Source organism: Hemitrygon akajei, chromosome 25 (assembly GCF_048418815.1).
Source record: "Hemitrygon akajei chromosome 25, sHemAka1.3, whole genome shotgun sequence".
NCBI classification, from domain to species: domain Eukaryota; kingdom Metazoa; phylum Chordata; class Chondrichthyes; order Myliobatiformes; family Dasyatidae; genus Hemitrygon; species Hemitrygon akajei.
Genome location: NC_133148.1, coordinates 43,659,053 through 43,675,426, shown reverse-complemented (window position 1 = coordinate 43,675,426; position 16,374 = coordinate 43,659,053). Strand labels below are relative to the sequence as shown.

Sequence of the window (16,374 nt, the reverse complement as noted above, 5' to 3'; positions counted from 1 at the left end):
CACCATTCTTGGAAATCCTGCACCCTCTCCAAGGACATCTGAGCACGAATGTAACCCTGATGGCTAATGCTAATCCATTACCCAACACAAACATGGGTCTTTAACCATAATGTGCATCCCTCACACTAATCCCAACACATGTCCCTAATGCACGTGGCCACCCTAACACAAACATGCACCTTTAACCATAATCAGCATGGTTTCCTTGAGGGAAAATCTTGCTAATCAAATCTGTTGGAATCCTTTGAAGAAATAACAAGCATGATATACAAAGGAGAATTGGTTGATGTTGTGTACTTGGATTTTCAGAAGACCTTTGCAAGGTGCCACATATGAAGCTGCTTAACAGGATAAGAGCCCATGGTATTACAGGAAAGATTCTAGCATGGATAAAGCAGTGGTTGATTGGCGGGGGCAAAGAGTGGGAATAAAGGGAGCCTTTTCTGGTTGGCTGCCAGTGACTAGTGGTGTTTCACAGGGGTCTTGTGATGGGTCTGATTCTTTTTATATTATATGCCAGTCATTTGGATGATGAAAACTTTGTTGCAAAGTTTGCAGACAATACGATGTCAAGTAGAGGTGTAGGTTGTTTTGAGGAAGTAGAGAGCTACAGAAGGACTTAGCTTAGAAGATGGGGAAAGAAGTGGCAGTTTGAATACAGTATCAGAAAGTGAATGGTCATGCACTTTGGTAGAAGAAATGAAAAGGTTGATTATTTTCTAAATGGAGAGAAAATACAAAAAAATTGAGGTGCAAGGAGACTTGGGAGTCCTTATGCAGGAGTTCCTAAAGGTTAATTTGCAGGTTGAGTCTGTGGTAAGGAAGGCAAATGCAATGTTAGAATTCATTTCAAGAGGACTAGAACATAAAAGCAAGGATGTAATGTTAAAACTTTATAAAGCACTGGTGAGGCCTCACTTGGAGTAATGTGAACAGTTTTGGGCCCCTACCTTAGAAAGGATGTGCTGAAACTGGAGGGGATTCAAAGGAGGTGTCTCACAAAAATGATGCTAGGATTGAATAACTTGTCATATGAAGAGCTCTGGGCCTGTATTCAGTGGAATTCAGAAGAATGAAGGCTGACCTTATTGAAAATTATCGAAAGGTGAATGGCCAAGTGGATGTGGAGAGGATGTTTCCTATGGTGGGGGAGTCTAAGACCAGCCTCAGAATAGAGGGGCATCTTTTAGAATGGAGATCAGGAGAAATTTCTATGGCCAGAGACTGGTGAATGTGTGGAATTCTTTGCCATAGGCAGGTGTGGAGACCAAGTCTTTATGTATATTTAAGGCAAAGGTTGATAGATTCTTGATTGATCAGGGCATGAAGGAATATGGGGAGAAGGCAGGAGATTGGGACAGAGAGAAAAATTGGATCAGCCATGATGAAGTGGTGGAGCAGATTGAATGGACAAAATGATCTAATTCTGCTCCTATATCTTACGGTCTTATGGTCTTAACACTAATGTGTGTCCCTAACACTAACCGCAACACACGTCCCTGGTGCACTTGCCTAACACAAACACATATCTTTAACTATACTGTAATATGCACCCACGACACTAACCCCTTACAGACGAATCTAGTTCCTAAGCCTAATGCGATCTCGCAGATATACTGAGCTGATGTAATTATTAGAGGCTGATTCCCGTTTCCTGTCTGGTGACATCTTGCTCCATTTCCACTTGCAGGCAAACCAAACAGGTCCAAAGTCCGTTGGTCAGCAGACTGCCTCCGCCATGGCGCTCAGTCCCACAAGGTGGTTGGGGCTGCCTGCCTTCTGGTGGGTGGGGCGGCAGTTGGCCCCACGCTCGGTTACTCGGTAACCTCATCAGCCGCTCAACCTTCCACCACTGCCTCACCAGATTTCAAGGACCTCGGTATCCACTCGTCCGATGGCTGCCAAGAGGCCGACTGTGGGAGCTACAGCACTTTTGAATGTGAAGCTATGGACCAGGACTTCGACGCCTTCGACTTTGGGGGGTTTGCGTTCTAGATGATTGGTAGCCACGACAACCTTATTTTGTTCTCCGTGTCTTCCCTCTAGTTCCCTACAGGATGGATAATCATGCTAGCTTTGAATGTGAACTAGGGTTGAATTGAACCTGGGTCACTGGTGCTGTTATAGCAATACACTACTATCCCTGTTAGGAAAGGGCATTGATAATCATGCTAGCTCTCAATGAGGCTTGGCAGTCCCTCCAGGATATTGACAGAGCCTCCAAGAGTTAGCAAGTAATCTCCTGAAGTCTCATTTTCTCATGCTTATATCTTTCTTACAATTTGAAACCCATTTAGCCCAAGACTTTCAGATCATTCCCACCACATTCCCCCCTCCCCCCTTGCCTGAGCAACCCTAGTGGGGTAACATCACTGGCTTTGAATGCTTTTGTTAATGGTCTAGTAGACTGGATGAGAAAGGATATTTGGAGAGATGTATGATGGAACCTCAAGGGATATTTCCCATCAAAGCTGGTAACCACACAGCAGGTGTCCTTTATTTTCACTTGGGTCAGTTGTTATATTAATAAAACATAAGAATATTATACAAACAGGAGAGTTGCAGTAACATTTCAAGAATCCAGTATAATTTGTTCAGAAATCCTGATAGTTCAGGATCTGGTTCACTGCATTCTGTTTCCCATGCTCTCTTTAAACCCACAGAGGCCTGTTCCCTCGCACCAAGTAAACTCAACCAGGTCTTCTTTCCCACACTCTTTTCATTTTCAAACTCACTGTGGCCTCATTTCTCACTCCCTTTAAATCCACCAAGTTCACTGGAAGTTTTATTTTGCTATTGGATGATATTTTATTTAGAGATACAGCACAGTAACTGACCCTTCCAGTCCGTGCCATCCAATTGCACCCATATGATCAAATAACCCACTAACCAGTACGTCTTTGGAATGTGGGAGAAAACCCATACAATCACAAGGAAGTACAAACTCCTTACAGTCAGTGTCAGAACTGAACCCAGATTAATAGCATTAAACTAACCATTATGTATTAAACTAACCATGCTGTGGTAACAATTGTTTTAAAAGAATGAGAAGTGTTTTGGGAATGGATAGAAGTAACATCTCCTGGCAAGGGTACTAGACTATCAAAGTTTCATTGCGGTACAGCATCATTCTATAGCCTAAAGAGGGACAAACTTCTTAAAGGATGTCTAACCCACAAAGTAAATGCACAATAACCTCACAGGTTTCTTTTTTTTTTAATCTGCACTGATGCTCAATGTTTCATATCTTGACCAGAAACAGTGGGGTGTGTGGGGATGGGGGAGAGAGTGAGAAATTGGTCAGTTTCGTGGATCTGAAATATCTGTTTTTCTCTCTCCCCAGATGCTAACTAAGCTGTTGGGTACTTCCTGCATCTTGTGTTTTAAGTTTAAATTGATTGATTGGTTTAGTGATACAGCGAAGAACAGGCCCTTCCAGCCCTTCAAGCTGCACAGTTCAGCCACCCACCTATTTAACATTAGCCTAATTACAACCAACTAACCAGTATGTCTATGGACTGTGGGAGGAAACCAGAGCACCCGGAGGAAGCCCACACAGTCACAGTTAGGACGTATGTACATACTCCTTACAGAGGACCCTGGAATTGAACCCTGAACTCCAATGTCCCAAGCTGTAATAGTGTCACGCTAACCGCTAATCTACTGTGGTGCTCTTCAGCTCTGCAGGGTTTTTGCTTTTCAGTTATTGTTCCATAATCTTCTAATGAATAGAAAATATTAATTTAGAAACACAAGGCTGAACTGAACTTATTCTGGCTCAACAGAGTTGTATATTTTTAATAGTCAATAAAACAAGTATTAATATGAATGCTAACATTGCATTTGCCCTCACAACTGACTCAACCTGCAAATTAACCTTTAGGGAATCCTGCATGAGGACTCCCAAGTCTCTTTGCACTTCAGATTTTTTAATTTTCTGCCCATTTACAAAATAGTCTACCCTTTTATTTCTTCTACCAAAGTGCTTGACCATACACATCCCGACGCAGATTCAATCTGCTACTTTGTCTATTCTCTTAAACTGTCTAAGTCCTTCTGCAGCCTGTCTACTTCCTGAAAACTACCTGCACCTCCACCTATCTCTGTGTCATCAAAGCCATTAATTCTGTCATCAAAATCACTGATATGTAACGCAAAAAGAAGCAGTTCTAACAGAGACCCCTCTGGAACACCACTAGTCACCAGCACCCAACAGAAAAGGCTCCCTTTATTCCCACATGTTGCCTCCTGCCAAATACACCAGAATCAGATTTAATATCATGGCATATGTCATAAAATTTGTTAACTTTGTGGCAGCAGTACTATGAAATATATGACAAATAAATATAGAAAGAAAAGGAGTTACATTTAAGTATATACATATATGTCTATTAAATAGTTAAGTTAAAATTAGTGCAAATACAAAAGCAGAAATAAAAAAAGTACATCTTTGCTGCGATACCATGGACTCTTATTCTGTTAAGCAGCCAGGTATGTATCACCTTGTCAAAGGCATTTTGAAAATCCAAGTACCCAACATCCACCAATTCTTCTTTGTCTATCCTGCTTGTTATTTCCTCAAAGAATTCCAACAGATTTATCAGATTTGATTTTCTCTTAAGGAAACCATGCTGACCTTGGCCTATTTTATCATGTGTTTCCAGGTACATTGAGACCTCCTCCTTAAGAATCGACTCTAATGTCTTCCCAGCCATTGAGGTCAGACTAACTGGCCTATCCTTTCTTCTGCCTCCCTTCCTTCCTGAAGAGTGGAGTGACATTTGCAATTTTCCAGTCCTCTGAAACCATGCCAGAACCTAGTGATTTTTGAAAGATTATTAACAATGCCTCCACAATCTCCCCAGTCGTTTCTTTCAGAATCCTATGGTGTCGACCATCTGGTCCAGGTGACTTACCTACCTTCAAACATTTCAGCTTCCCAAGCACCTTCTTCCCAATTGCAATCACATTCACTTCAGTCCGCGACACTCTCAAGCTAGCATCATCCTGCTAGTATCTTCCACGGTGAAGGCAGATACAAAATACTTAATCAGTTAGTCCATGATTTCCTTGTCCCCCATTTCTATCTCTCCAGCATCATTTTCCAGTGGTCTGATATCTACTCTCACCTCTCTTACACTTTATATATCTGAAAAAGATTTTGATATCCTCTTCGTTATTACAGGCTAGCTTACCTTCATATTTCATCTTTTCCCTCCTTATGGCTTTCTCAATCCTCTAGCTTCTCAGTATTTTTTCCTCTATTATATGACCTCTCTTTTGCTTTTATGTTGTTTTTTTACTTCCATTGTCAACCATGGTTGCATCATCCTGCCTTCAGAATATTACTTCTTTGAGATGTATCTATCCTGCACCTTCCAAATTTCTCTCAGAAACTGCAGCCATTGCTCTTCTGCCATCATCCCTGGTTGTGTCCACTTCCAGTCAACTTTGGCCAGACCCTCTTATGCCTCCATAATCCATTTACTCCAATGTAATACTGATACATCTGACTTTAGCTTCTCCCTCTTAAATTACGGAGTGAAGTCTATCTTATTATTATCACTGCCTCCTAAGGATTCATTTACCCTAAGCTCCCTAATCAAATCTATTTCATTGCACAACACCCAATCCAAAACAGACTTTCCCACAGTGGGTTCAACCACAAGCTGCTCTAAAAAGCCATTTTGTAAGTATTCTACAAATGATCTCTCTTGGGATCTAGCACTAACCTGATTTTTCCAATATTGGAATCTCACATGACTGTTTTAACATTGCCCTTTTGACATGTGTTTTCTATCTCCCATTGTAATTTGTAGCCCACATCCTGGCTACTGTTCAGAGGCCTGCATAACAACTCATGTCAGGGTCTTTTTACCCTCACAGTTTTTTAACTCTACCCACAATGGTTCTACATCTTCTGATCCTATGTCACTTCTTTCTAGGGATTTGTTTCATTTTTTATCAAGAGTCACCGCACTGATTCTGCCTACCTGCTTGTCCTTTCAATACAATGTGTATCCTTGGATGTTATCAACTATGGTCTTCTTTCAGCCACAACTTGGTGATGCCTAAAAAGTCATACTTGCAAATCTCTAACTGTGCTACCAGATCATATGTCATATTCCATATACTGCATGCATTCAAAGATAACACCTGTATTCATCACCCTTTATGATTTTCCCTAATGTTGCACTTGAATTTATCCAAACATCTGCAATTTTGCCAGTAAACACAAGGAAATCTGCAGATGTTGGAAATTCAAACAACACACAAAAAATGCTGGTGGAACACAGCAGGCCAGGCAGCATCTATAGGAAGAAGCACTGTCGATGTTTCGGGCCGAGACCCTTCGTCAGGACTCAAATTTTGCCATAAAGTCTCACTGCACACTGACTCTAGTTGTGTACCAAATGCCCCATTCTCTGCTCTATCACTCTGGTTCCCATCCTCCTGCCAAATTAATTTAAACCTTCCCCAACAAATCTATCAAACTTGCTGGCAAAGATATGGGTTCCAAACTGGGTTCAGGTGTAAACTGCCCTTTGTCCCTTCCCCAGAAAAGCTTCCATATAACCATATAACAATTACAACACGGAAACAGGCCAACTCGGCCCTTCTAGTCCATGCCGAACGCTTACTCTCACCTAGTCCCACCAACCTGCACTTAGCCCATAACCCTCCATTCCTTTCCTATCCATATACCTATCCAATTTTTTTAAATGACAAAATCGAACCTGCCTCTACCACTTCTATTGGAAGCTCATTCCACACAGCTACCACTCTCTGAGTAAAGAAGTTCCCCCTCGTGGTACCCCTAAACTTTTGCCCCTTAACTCTCAATTCGTGTCCTCTTGTTTGAATCTCCCCTACTTTCAATGGAAAAAGCCTATCCACGTCAACTCTATCTATCCCCCTCATAATTTTAAATACCTCTATCAAGTCCCCCTCAACCTTGTACGCTTCAAAGAATAAAGACCTAACTTGTCCAACCTTTCTCTGTAACTTAGGTGCTGAAACCCAGGTAACATTCTAGTAAATCTTCTCTGTACTCTCTCTATTTTATTGACATCTTTCCTATAAATCGGTGACCAGAACTGTACACAATACTCCAAATTTGGCCTCACCAATGCCTTGTACAATTTTAACATCACATCCCAACTCCTATACTCAATGCTCTGATTTATAAAGGCCAGCATACCAAAAGCTTTATCCACTCTATCCACATGAGATTCCATCTTCAGGGAACTATGCACCATTATTTCTAGATCACTCTGTTCTACTGAAGTTTTTGTGTTTATAAGTATTCATTATCTTACTGTTTACCCTACCTTAATAGTCAAAATTGTAATTGAAGCATTTTTTTTTAGCTGAAGTGTAGTTTGAAGTGAGCAGGTAATTGTAATTGTGACTTCTTCAACTGGGGAATCAGGAACAAGAGGGCATAGGTTTAAGATGAGAGGAACAATGTAGTAGGAGTTTAACAGGTACAAAGGGTGGTATGAATGTGCAATGAGCTGGAAGAGGTAAGCACAATAACAAAGCTTAGAACCTTATGGGTCGATTGGGACTAGCTTGGATGTGCATCCTGGGCTGAAGGGATGTTTCCAAACTATTTGACTCTGTGATTCTCTCTAAATGATTCAGTATGCCTGTCTGGATTAGATACATTTGAATGAATGAGTGGAGAGCTGAGAAGCCACGAGAGTGCTTGCACAGATAATCCTGGAATGCATTGGTCTCAGAGGAGGTGGGCTTCGTCGAGGAGCAACAGACTGGAATTTTAAACTTTCTTTGCAACTGCTTTTTTCATCATTTCAGACTGCAATATGCTGTGGTTCAAGTGGGATCAAGCCCCCAGTGTAATTAGTAATTAGTTACTAACAGAGGATGCCAAGATCATTGATGCCAGGAGAAGTCACCACGTGGAATGTTCCTCTGGCACGATGTGAGGAAACTGTGGACACCTCCATGTGTGCCGGAGGTGTGTCCAGCTGCAGCTCCTGACTGACTGCATCGTGCAGCTAGAGTTGAGGATGAATTTTCCATGGAGCATTTGTGATTTTAAGAGCACATTGAGTGAGCTGGTCACTCCAAAATTATTGTCTGCACAGAAGAACGATGGCCATCCAGCAGGTGGAGTAGTGAATACAAGCTTGAAGTGCAGTTGTCAAGGTTGCACAAGTGTTGAAGTTGTACTAGGCATTGGTGAGGTCCAATTTGGAGTATTGAGTGCAGTTCTGGTCACCTACCTACAGGAAAAAAGACTGAAAGAGTACTGAGAAAATTGTTGAGAATGTTGCTGGGATTTGAGGACCTAAGTTAGAGGGAAAGGTTGAAGAGGTTAGGACTTTATTCACTGGAGCTTAGGAGAATGAGGAGAGATTTGATAGAAGTATACAAAATTATGAGGCTATAGAGAGAGTAAATGCAAACAGACTGTTTCTGTGCTGTAGTGCTCCAAAAAGGCCTGAAGTGTTGACTGTTCCTTTCTATATAGATGGTGTCTGACCTGCTGTGTTCCTCCAGCATATTGTGTGTGTTTATCTACTGAAGTTCGGTGAGACTAGAACTAGAGGTCTTAGGTTAAGGATGAATGGTGAAATGTTTAAGGGAACCTGCAGGGGAACTTCTTCACTCAGAGGGTGGTGTAAGCGTGTGGAATAAGCTGCCGGCGGAGGTGATGGATGCGGGTTTGATTTCAACATTTAACAGAAATTTAGATAGGTACATGGAGGGCTATGGTCTACTTGTAGGTTGATGGGACTTGGTAGAATAATGATTTGGTACAGACTAGACAGGCTGAAAGTCCTACTTCGGTGCTGTATGTAGTGCTCAAAACGAAGAGTTCACAGTGGATATCACCTCTGGGACAGGTGTACTGCTACGGAGGAAGCAGCAAAAACTGAATTTGTGGATTTACAGAAGTCTCTGGCGACAGGAAGTGGCAAAAACAACTTAGATGTGTACTGACAGAGGATTTCATTATAAGCTGTTTCTGGGGGGGGGGAAGGAGTTAAACTTTTGATAAGATTAGCTTAACTTGTCACATGTACATCAAAACTTACAGTGAAATCTCACTTTTGTCAACGAACTACACATACCGAATATGTGCGGAGAGCAGACTACAAGTGTTGTCCAGCTTCTACCTCCAACATAGCATGTCCACAATTTGCTAATCTTAACTTGTACATTTTTGGAATGTGGGAGGAAACCGGAGCACCCAGAGGAAGCCCACAGTCACAGGGAGAATGGACAAACTCCTTCCAATCAGTAGCAGGGATCACTGGTGCTGTAAAGCATTATGCTAACTGCCACATTAGGGTGACAACAGGAGTCTGGAAAATAGAAAATGTGGTACTTTAATTCAGGAAGGGTAGCAGGTGTAATCCAGTTAATTACAGGCCTGTGAGGTTAATGTCAGGTGTAGGGAAGCTCTGGAAAATATTCCGGGGGTGGGGGGGGGGGGGAATTCATCTACAATTGGAATGGTGGAGGCTGATTAGAGATATATATCCTGTTATTATTTTGGGTAGTACGTACAAAATGCTGGAGGAACTCAGCAAGTTAGGCACTTCTACGGAGGGTATTAAAATAGGGGAAAGGGTTATGTAGATGTAGGCCAGACCAGACCAGGAGCGGTTGGGAGACAGCTTTGTCAAGCACCTTCGATCTGTCCACCACAAAAGACAGGATTTGCTGGCGGCTACTCAGTTCAGCTTCCTTTCTCATTCTGACATTTTTGCCCATGGCCTCTACTACCGTAATGAGGCCATACTCAGGCTGGAAGAGAAACACCTTATTCTGTCTGAGTAGCTTCCAATCTGGTGGCATGAGTATTGATTTCTCAAACTTCTGATCATCTTTCCCCCTTTCCTCCTCCTGTCTTATCCTGTTCTCCATTCTGATTACCATCTCATACCTTCTCACCTGCTCATCACCTCCCTTTGTTCTCCTCCCTCCTTCCCTTTTTTCCATAGCCTACTCTGTTTCTTTCTTCAGCCCTTTACCTCTTCCACCTATCACCTCCCATCTTCTTTCTTCATCCAAACCTTCCCCAACTGGTTTCAGCTAGCACCTGCCAGCCTGTATTCCTTCTCCTCCATCCTGCTTATTATGGCTTCCTCTCCCACACTTTCCAGACCTGATGAAGGGTCCTGGCCTAAAATGTTTATTTCCCTCCATAGATGCTGCCTGACTCGCTGAGTTCCAAAGTGACACACACAAAATGCTGGAGGCGCTCAGCAGGTCAGGCAGCATGAATAAACAGTTAATATTCTGGGCCAAGACATTTGTTCAGGACTGGAAAGGAAGGGGGAAGACACCAGAATAAAAAAGTGTTGGGGGGGGGGGAAGAGGGGAATGAGACAAGGTAAAACCATATGGGTGGGTAAGGTAAAGGGCTGGAGAGGAAGGAATCTGATAAGAGAGGACAGTGGACGATAGGAGAAAGCTAAGAAGAGGGGAACTAGGGGGAGGTGACAGGCAGCTGAGAAGATGTAAGAGGCCAGAATGGGGAATAGAGTTCCTCCAGCATTTTGTGTCTGTCGCTCTGGATTTCCATCATCCGCAGAATCTCGTGTTTATGTTCTGTTTCTATTTTTACTTGATCTTAGAGTGACCAATAAAGTTGCTCCATGAAAACTCTGGTGAATAATTCACATTTTTGCGTCAAACTTTATTCCCTGTAGCCTCTGAAGCGATTAACTACAGATGGTGGTGATTTTGTTGGAATGGAGTTAATTCGAGTGTCTAGTTTATAATGCCTGGTAATAGTCAATAAATTCTGACTGCATTGAGTGTAGTTGTGAGAGTCTGTAATGTTTAAGGGTTCTGAATATCACACGCCCTTAAAGATCAGACTGATGGTGAATTCTACCCCAGAGAGTCAGGGGTGACAACCCTGAGTCTCCACTTTTTCAGGGGTCCTACAGTGTTTGAATTGAAACAGATACTGTATATCACAATAAAACATACACTTATTATGTACACCTGTACCCTTGCTCATTAATGCAAATACCTTATTGGCCAATTGCGTGGCAGCAACTCAATGCATAAAAACTTGCAGATTTGATCAAGAGGTTCAGTTGTTGTTCAGACCAATGAGGAAGAAATGTGAGCTAAGTGACTTGACCGTGGAATGATTGTTGGTGCCAGATGGGGCAGTTTGAGTATCTCAGATGCTGCTGATCTCCTTGGATTTTCACACACAATGGTCCATAGAGAGTTTATAGAGAATGGTGCAAAAAACAAAATAAAACATCCGGTGAGCTGCAGATCTGTGGATTAAAATGCCTTGTTAATGGGAGGATGGCTGGACTGGTTCAAGCTGATAGGAAGGCAATAATCATTCAAATAACCACACATTGCAATAGCGGTGTGCAGAAGAGCAGCTGTGAACGCACACTCAGCGGCCACTTTATTGGTACAGGCGGTGCCAAATGAAGTGGCCTCTGAGTGTATGTTCACAGAAGTTATTTATTTGGATTTTTCATTCCTAATTACATTGCACATAACAATTTAAATAATTACTGCCAGCTGTTGAATTGGAAATCAGTCTGGTTAATGTACTTTTGAGCTTGCCTGGACCAGCTGCCTGATTTGTATGACTTGAATACAACTGAGCTGCTGAGTTTCATACAGCACTGGTCGAGCAACAAGATAGATAGATAGATAGATAGATAGATACTTTATTCATCCCCATGGGGAAATTCAACTTTTTTTTCCAATGTCCCATACACTTGTTGTAGCAAAACTAATTACATACAATACTTAACTCAGTAAAAAATATAATATGCATCTAAATCACTATCTCAAAAAGCATTAATAATAGCTTTTAAAAAGTTCTTAAGTCCTGGCGGTTGAATTGTAAAGCCTAATGGCATTGGGGAGTATTGACCTCTTCATCCTGTCTGAGGAGCATTGCATTGATAGTAACCTGTCGCTGAAACTGCTTCTCTGTCTCTGGATGGTGCTATGTAGAGGATGTTCAGAGTTTTCCATAATTGACCGTAGCCTACTCAGCGCCCTTCGCTCAGCTACCGATGTTAAACTCTCCAGTACTTTGCCCACGACAGAGCCCGCCTTCCTTACCAGCTTATTAAGACGTGAGGCGTCCCTCTTCTTAATGCTTCCTCCCCAACACGCCACCACAAAGAAGAGGGCGCTCTCCACAACTGACCTATAGAACATCTTCAGCATCTCACTACAGACATTGAATGACGCCAACCTTCTAAGGAAGTACAGTCGACTCTGTGCCTTCCTGCACAAGGCATCTGTGTTGGCAGTCCAGTCTAGCTTCTCGTCTAACTGTACTCCCAGATACTTGTAGGTCTTAACCTGCTCCACACACTCTCCATTAATGATCACTGGCTCCATATGAGGCCTAGATCTCCTAAAGTCCACCACCATCTCCTTGGTCTTGGTGATATTGAGACGCAGGTAGTTTGAGTTGCACCATATCACAAAGTCCTGTATCAGTTTCCTATACTCCTCCTCCTGTCCATTCCTGACACACCTCACTATGGCCGTGTAATCAGCGAACTTCTGCACATGGCAGGACTCCGAGTTATATTGGAAGTCTGATGTGTACAGGGTGAACAGGACCGGAGAGAGTACGGTTCCCTGCGGCGCTCCTGTGCTGCTGACCACCGTGTCAGACCTACAGTCTCCCAACCGCACATACTGAGGTCTATCTGTCAAGTAGTCCACTATCCAATCCACCATGTGAGAGTCTACTCCCATCTCCGTTAGTTTGTACCTTAAGATCTTGGGCTGGATGGTGTTAAAGGCACTAGAGAAGTCAAGGAATGTAATCCTCACAGCACAACTGACCCCATCTAGGTGAGAGAGTGATTTGTGCAGCAAATACGTGATAGCATCCTCCACTCCCACCTTCTCCTTATACGCAAACTGAAGAGGATCCTGGGCGTGCCTGGTTTGTGGCCTCAGATTCTGTATTATCAGCCGCTCCATGGTCTTCATCACGTGCGACGTCAAGGCAACAGGTCTGAAGTCATTCAACTCCTTTGGTTGTGGTTTCTTCGGTACCGGGACAATACAGGATGTTTTCCACTGTCTGGGAACAAGAAACACTGATTGTGGCAGCACAGCTTTGAGGGACCAAATCCTCTCTGACACCATCGTACATCCTAGTCTTATAGAATTCCAGGGAAAAAGAGATGGTGTGGAGAATCCCAGGGAAGAAATATCTTCTCATGCAGGCCAGGTGAAAACTCATACACGCCTGTCAACAAGTATATTCCCCCGTGATTATTAGACACTTGTGGGCTATTGAGCATATGCAGATAGACCAAGTGATGACCACATTACCAGAGTCTGACTGTCCAGCATGACTAGAAGAAGGTTCCAGGGAATCTGAGGAATCCAATCTATTTCTCTCTATAGACCCGTAGAATTACTCCAACATTCTATTGTGCTGATCTGAGGAAGATTTTGTTTCAGCCAAAGGAAGTTTGGAATCTGGAATGCATTGGCTGGTGGGGGGAGGCAGGAGGGTAGTGGGAGCAGAGACCCCCAAATGTCTAAACAAACATTTAAATTTCCAATGTTACATCTCAAGAGTTGGTAAATGGATTTGTAAAGATGGATGCTTGATAGTCAGCTTTAACATGATGGGTTGAAGGGCCTATTCCTGTGTTATCTAGCAAATTTCTACATATGTGTGATGGAGAGTATTCTGACTGGCTGCATCACCACTTGGTGTGGAGGATCCAACACACAGAATTGAAAGAGGCTGCGGCCAACTCCGTCATGGGCACAAGCCTTCCCACAATTGAGAACATCTTCAAAAAGGCATCATCCATCAGTAAGGATCCTCCCCATCTGGGACATGCCCTCTTCCATTGCTGCCATCAGGGAGGAGGTACAGGAGCTTGAAGACCTAAACTCAGTGCTTTAGGAACAGCTTCATCCCCTCCCCCACCCAATTTCTGAACTGTCCATGAACACTACCTCACTATTCTGCTTTTGCCCTAATTATTTATTTTATATTTATTGTAACCTTTAGTGTTTTTATTATTATTTTGTGGCAGCACTGTACTGCTGCCACAAAGCAACAGATTTCACAACATATGTCAGTGATAATAAACGTGATTCTGATTCCAAGTCTACTCTGAAACAGGGTGTGTGAATTTGAGAGCAGGTATGCTCACACACTTCATTAGCTGATCTAACAGGCATTATACAAACACAACTCCTCCTTTACACAGAGACTCACTGATCTGGCACCAAGCCAGCATCCCATCCAACCTCAAATGTCCTTTGTAACTTGGTAAAGGATTTTGATTTGTAAGTTGTGGCTTACAAATTGTTCTAGAAACATAGAAACATAAAAAACCTACAGCACAATACAGGCCCTTCAGCCCCCAAAATTGTGCCGAGTATGTCCCTACCTTAGGAATTACTAGGCTTACCTATAGCCCTCTATTTTTCTAAGCTCCATGTACCTATCCAAAAGTCTCTTAAAAGACCCTATCATATCCACTTCCACCACTGATGCCGGCAGCTCATCACACGCACTCACCACTCCCTGAGTAAAAATCTTACCTCTGACATCTCTTCTGTGCGTACTCCCCAGCACCTTAAACCTGTGTCCTCTTGTGGCAACCATTTCAGCCCTGGGAAAAAGCCTCTGACTATCCACATGATCAATACCTCTCATCATCTTATACACCTCTATCAGGTCACCTCTCATCCTCCGTTGCTCCAAGGAGAAAAGGCCGAGTTCACTCAACTTATTCTCATAAGGCTTGCTCCCCAACCCAGGCAACATCCTTGTAAATCTACCCTGCACCCTTTCTATGGCTTCCACATGCTTCCTGTAGTGAGGTGACCAGAACTGAGCACAGTACTCCAAGTGGGGTCTGACCAGGGTCCTGTGGTAACAGACCCAGTGGTGACCACACTGCCTGACACCAACTGTCCCATGTCACTATTAAGAAGGGGTACGAGGAAGATCTTTTAACATCACGAGGATAGTTGAAATCTGGTAAACAGTGGCCATAACTGTTGTTACGTGCTTGTATTCAACTGATCTGACAGAGATGGAGATACTGAACTGCGCAGCATCCACACTCCTGTACACTCATCCTGGGGACCCACTTATAAACTGACTCCCTTCTAAAAACTGACTCTCACTCAGGGAAACCCCCACCTCTCCGTAAACACCAAAACACATCCCAAGAACCACCTACAAATACTTGGCAAACATCCCAGCCATCCCCTTGTAAACAACACACATCCTAGGTCCCTCCTGTTAAATTTAACACATCCAGGGAATACCCTTTTCAAAGGCTGACAGATATTCTGGGACCCCTCTGTAATGACCGAGACACAACCTGGGGACCCACTGTAAACACCGACTCATTTTGAGCAGACAATACTGATACACACCTGAAGATCACATTGGTTCATAGTCCTAGAACATTCTTTGGTTCATTAGAAATAAATGTGCAGACTATTTTCTAAATGGGGAGAGAATCCAGGAATATGAGATGCAGAGGGACTTGGCAGTCCTTGTGCAGAACACCCTGAAGGTTAACTTGCAGGTTGAGTCGGTGGTGAGGAAGGCAAATGCCATGTTAGCATTCATTTCAAGAAGTCTAGAATACAAGAGAAAGGATGTAATGCTGAGGCTTTATAAAGCACTGGTGAAGCCTCACCAATTGTATGGTGAACAATTTTGGGCCCCTCATCTTGGAAGAGATGTGCTGGCATTGGAGAGGGTCCAGAAGGGGTTCACAAGGATGATTCCAGGAACGAAAGGATTATTGTACAAGGAATATCTGATGGCTCTGGGTCTGTACTCAGTGGAATTCAAAAGGATGAGGGGGGAATCTCATTGAAGCTTTTCAAATGTTGAAAGGATGTTTCCCATCGTGGGACAAAAGGACACAGCCTCAAGATAGAAGGACGCCCTTTCAAAACGGAGATGCAGAGAAATTTCTTTAGCCAAAAGGTGGTTAATTTGTGGAATTAGTTGCCACATGCATCTGTGGAGGCCAGGTCATATTTAAGGGAGAGATTGATAGGTTCTTGATTGGACGTGGCATTGAAGATTAGTGGGAATAGAGCCAGGAACTGGGGTTGAGGAGGAGATAGAAAAAAAGGATCAGTCATGATTGAATAGCAGAGGAGACTCGATGGGCCAGATGGACTAATTCTGCTCCTATGTCTTATGGTCTTATATTCTGAAGTATTTATGACCTTTCACCGATATTGTGATATCCAATTTCTCCAGTAAGAGCCACGTAATTGAATTTTAAGTGATTCCTGCCACTTACAGGGCATTAATTTCATTGTGTATTAGTGCCTGGCAAGTAATGTCTGTTGACTGCAGTATTATCCTTTGGG

General features: G+C 43.0%; 1 protein-coding gene across 1 annotated transcript in view; it reads left to right on the top strand.

The window, feature by feature from the left end:
• The window catches only part of LOC140716574 (uncharacterized), a 43,788-nt gene extending 32,799 nt beyond the window's left edge, over positions 1 to 10,989 (top strand). Inside the window, exon 5 of the mRNA XM_073029423.1 lies at positions 1,691 to 10,989. Within this exon, the coding sequence (XP_072885524.1) occupies positions 1,691 to 1,995 (305 nt within the window). The 3' untranslated portion in view covers positions 1,996 to 10,989. The remainder of the gene's footprint in view (positions 1 to 1,690) is intronic.
• Positions 10,990 to 16,374: the final 5,385 nt, after the last annotated feature.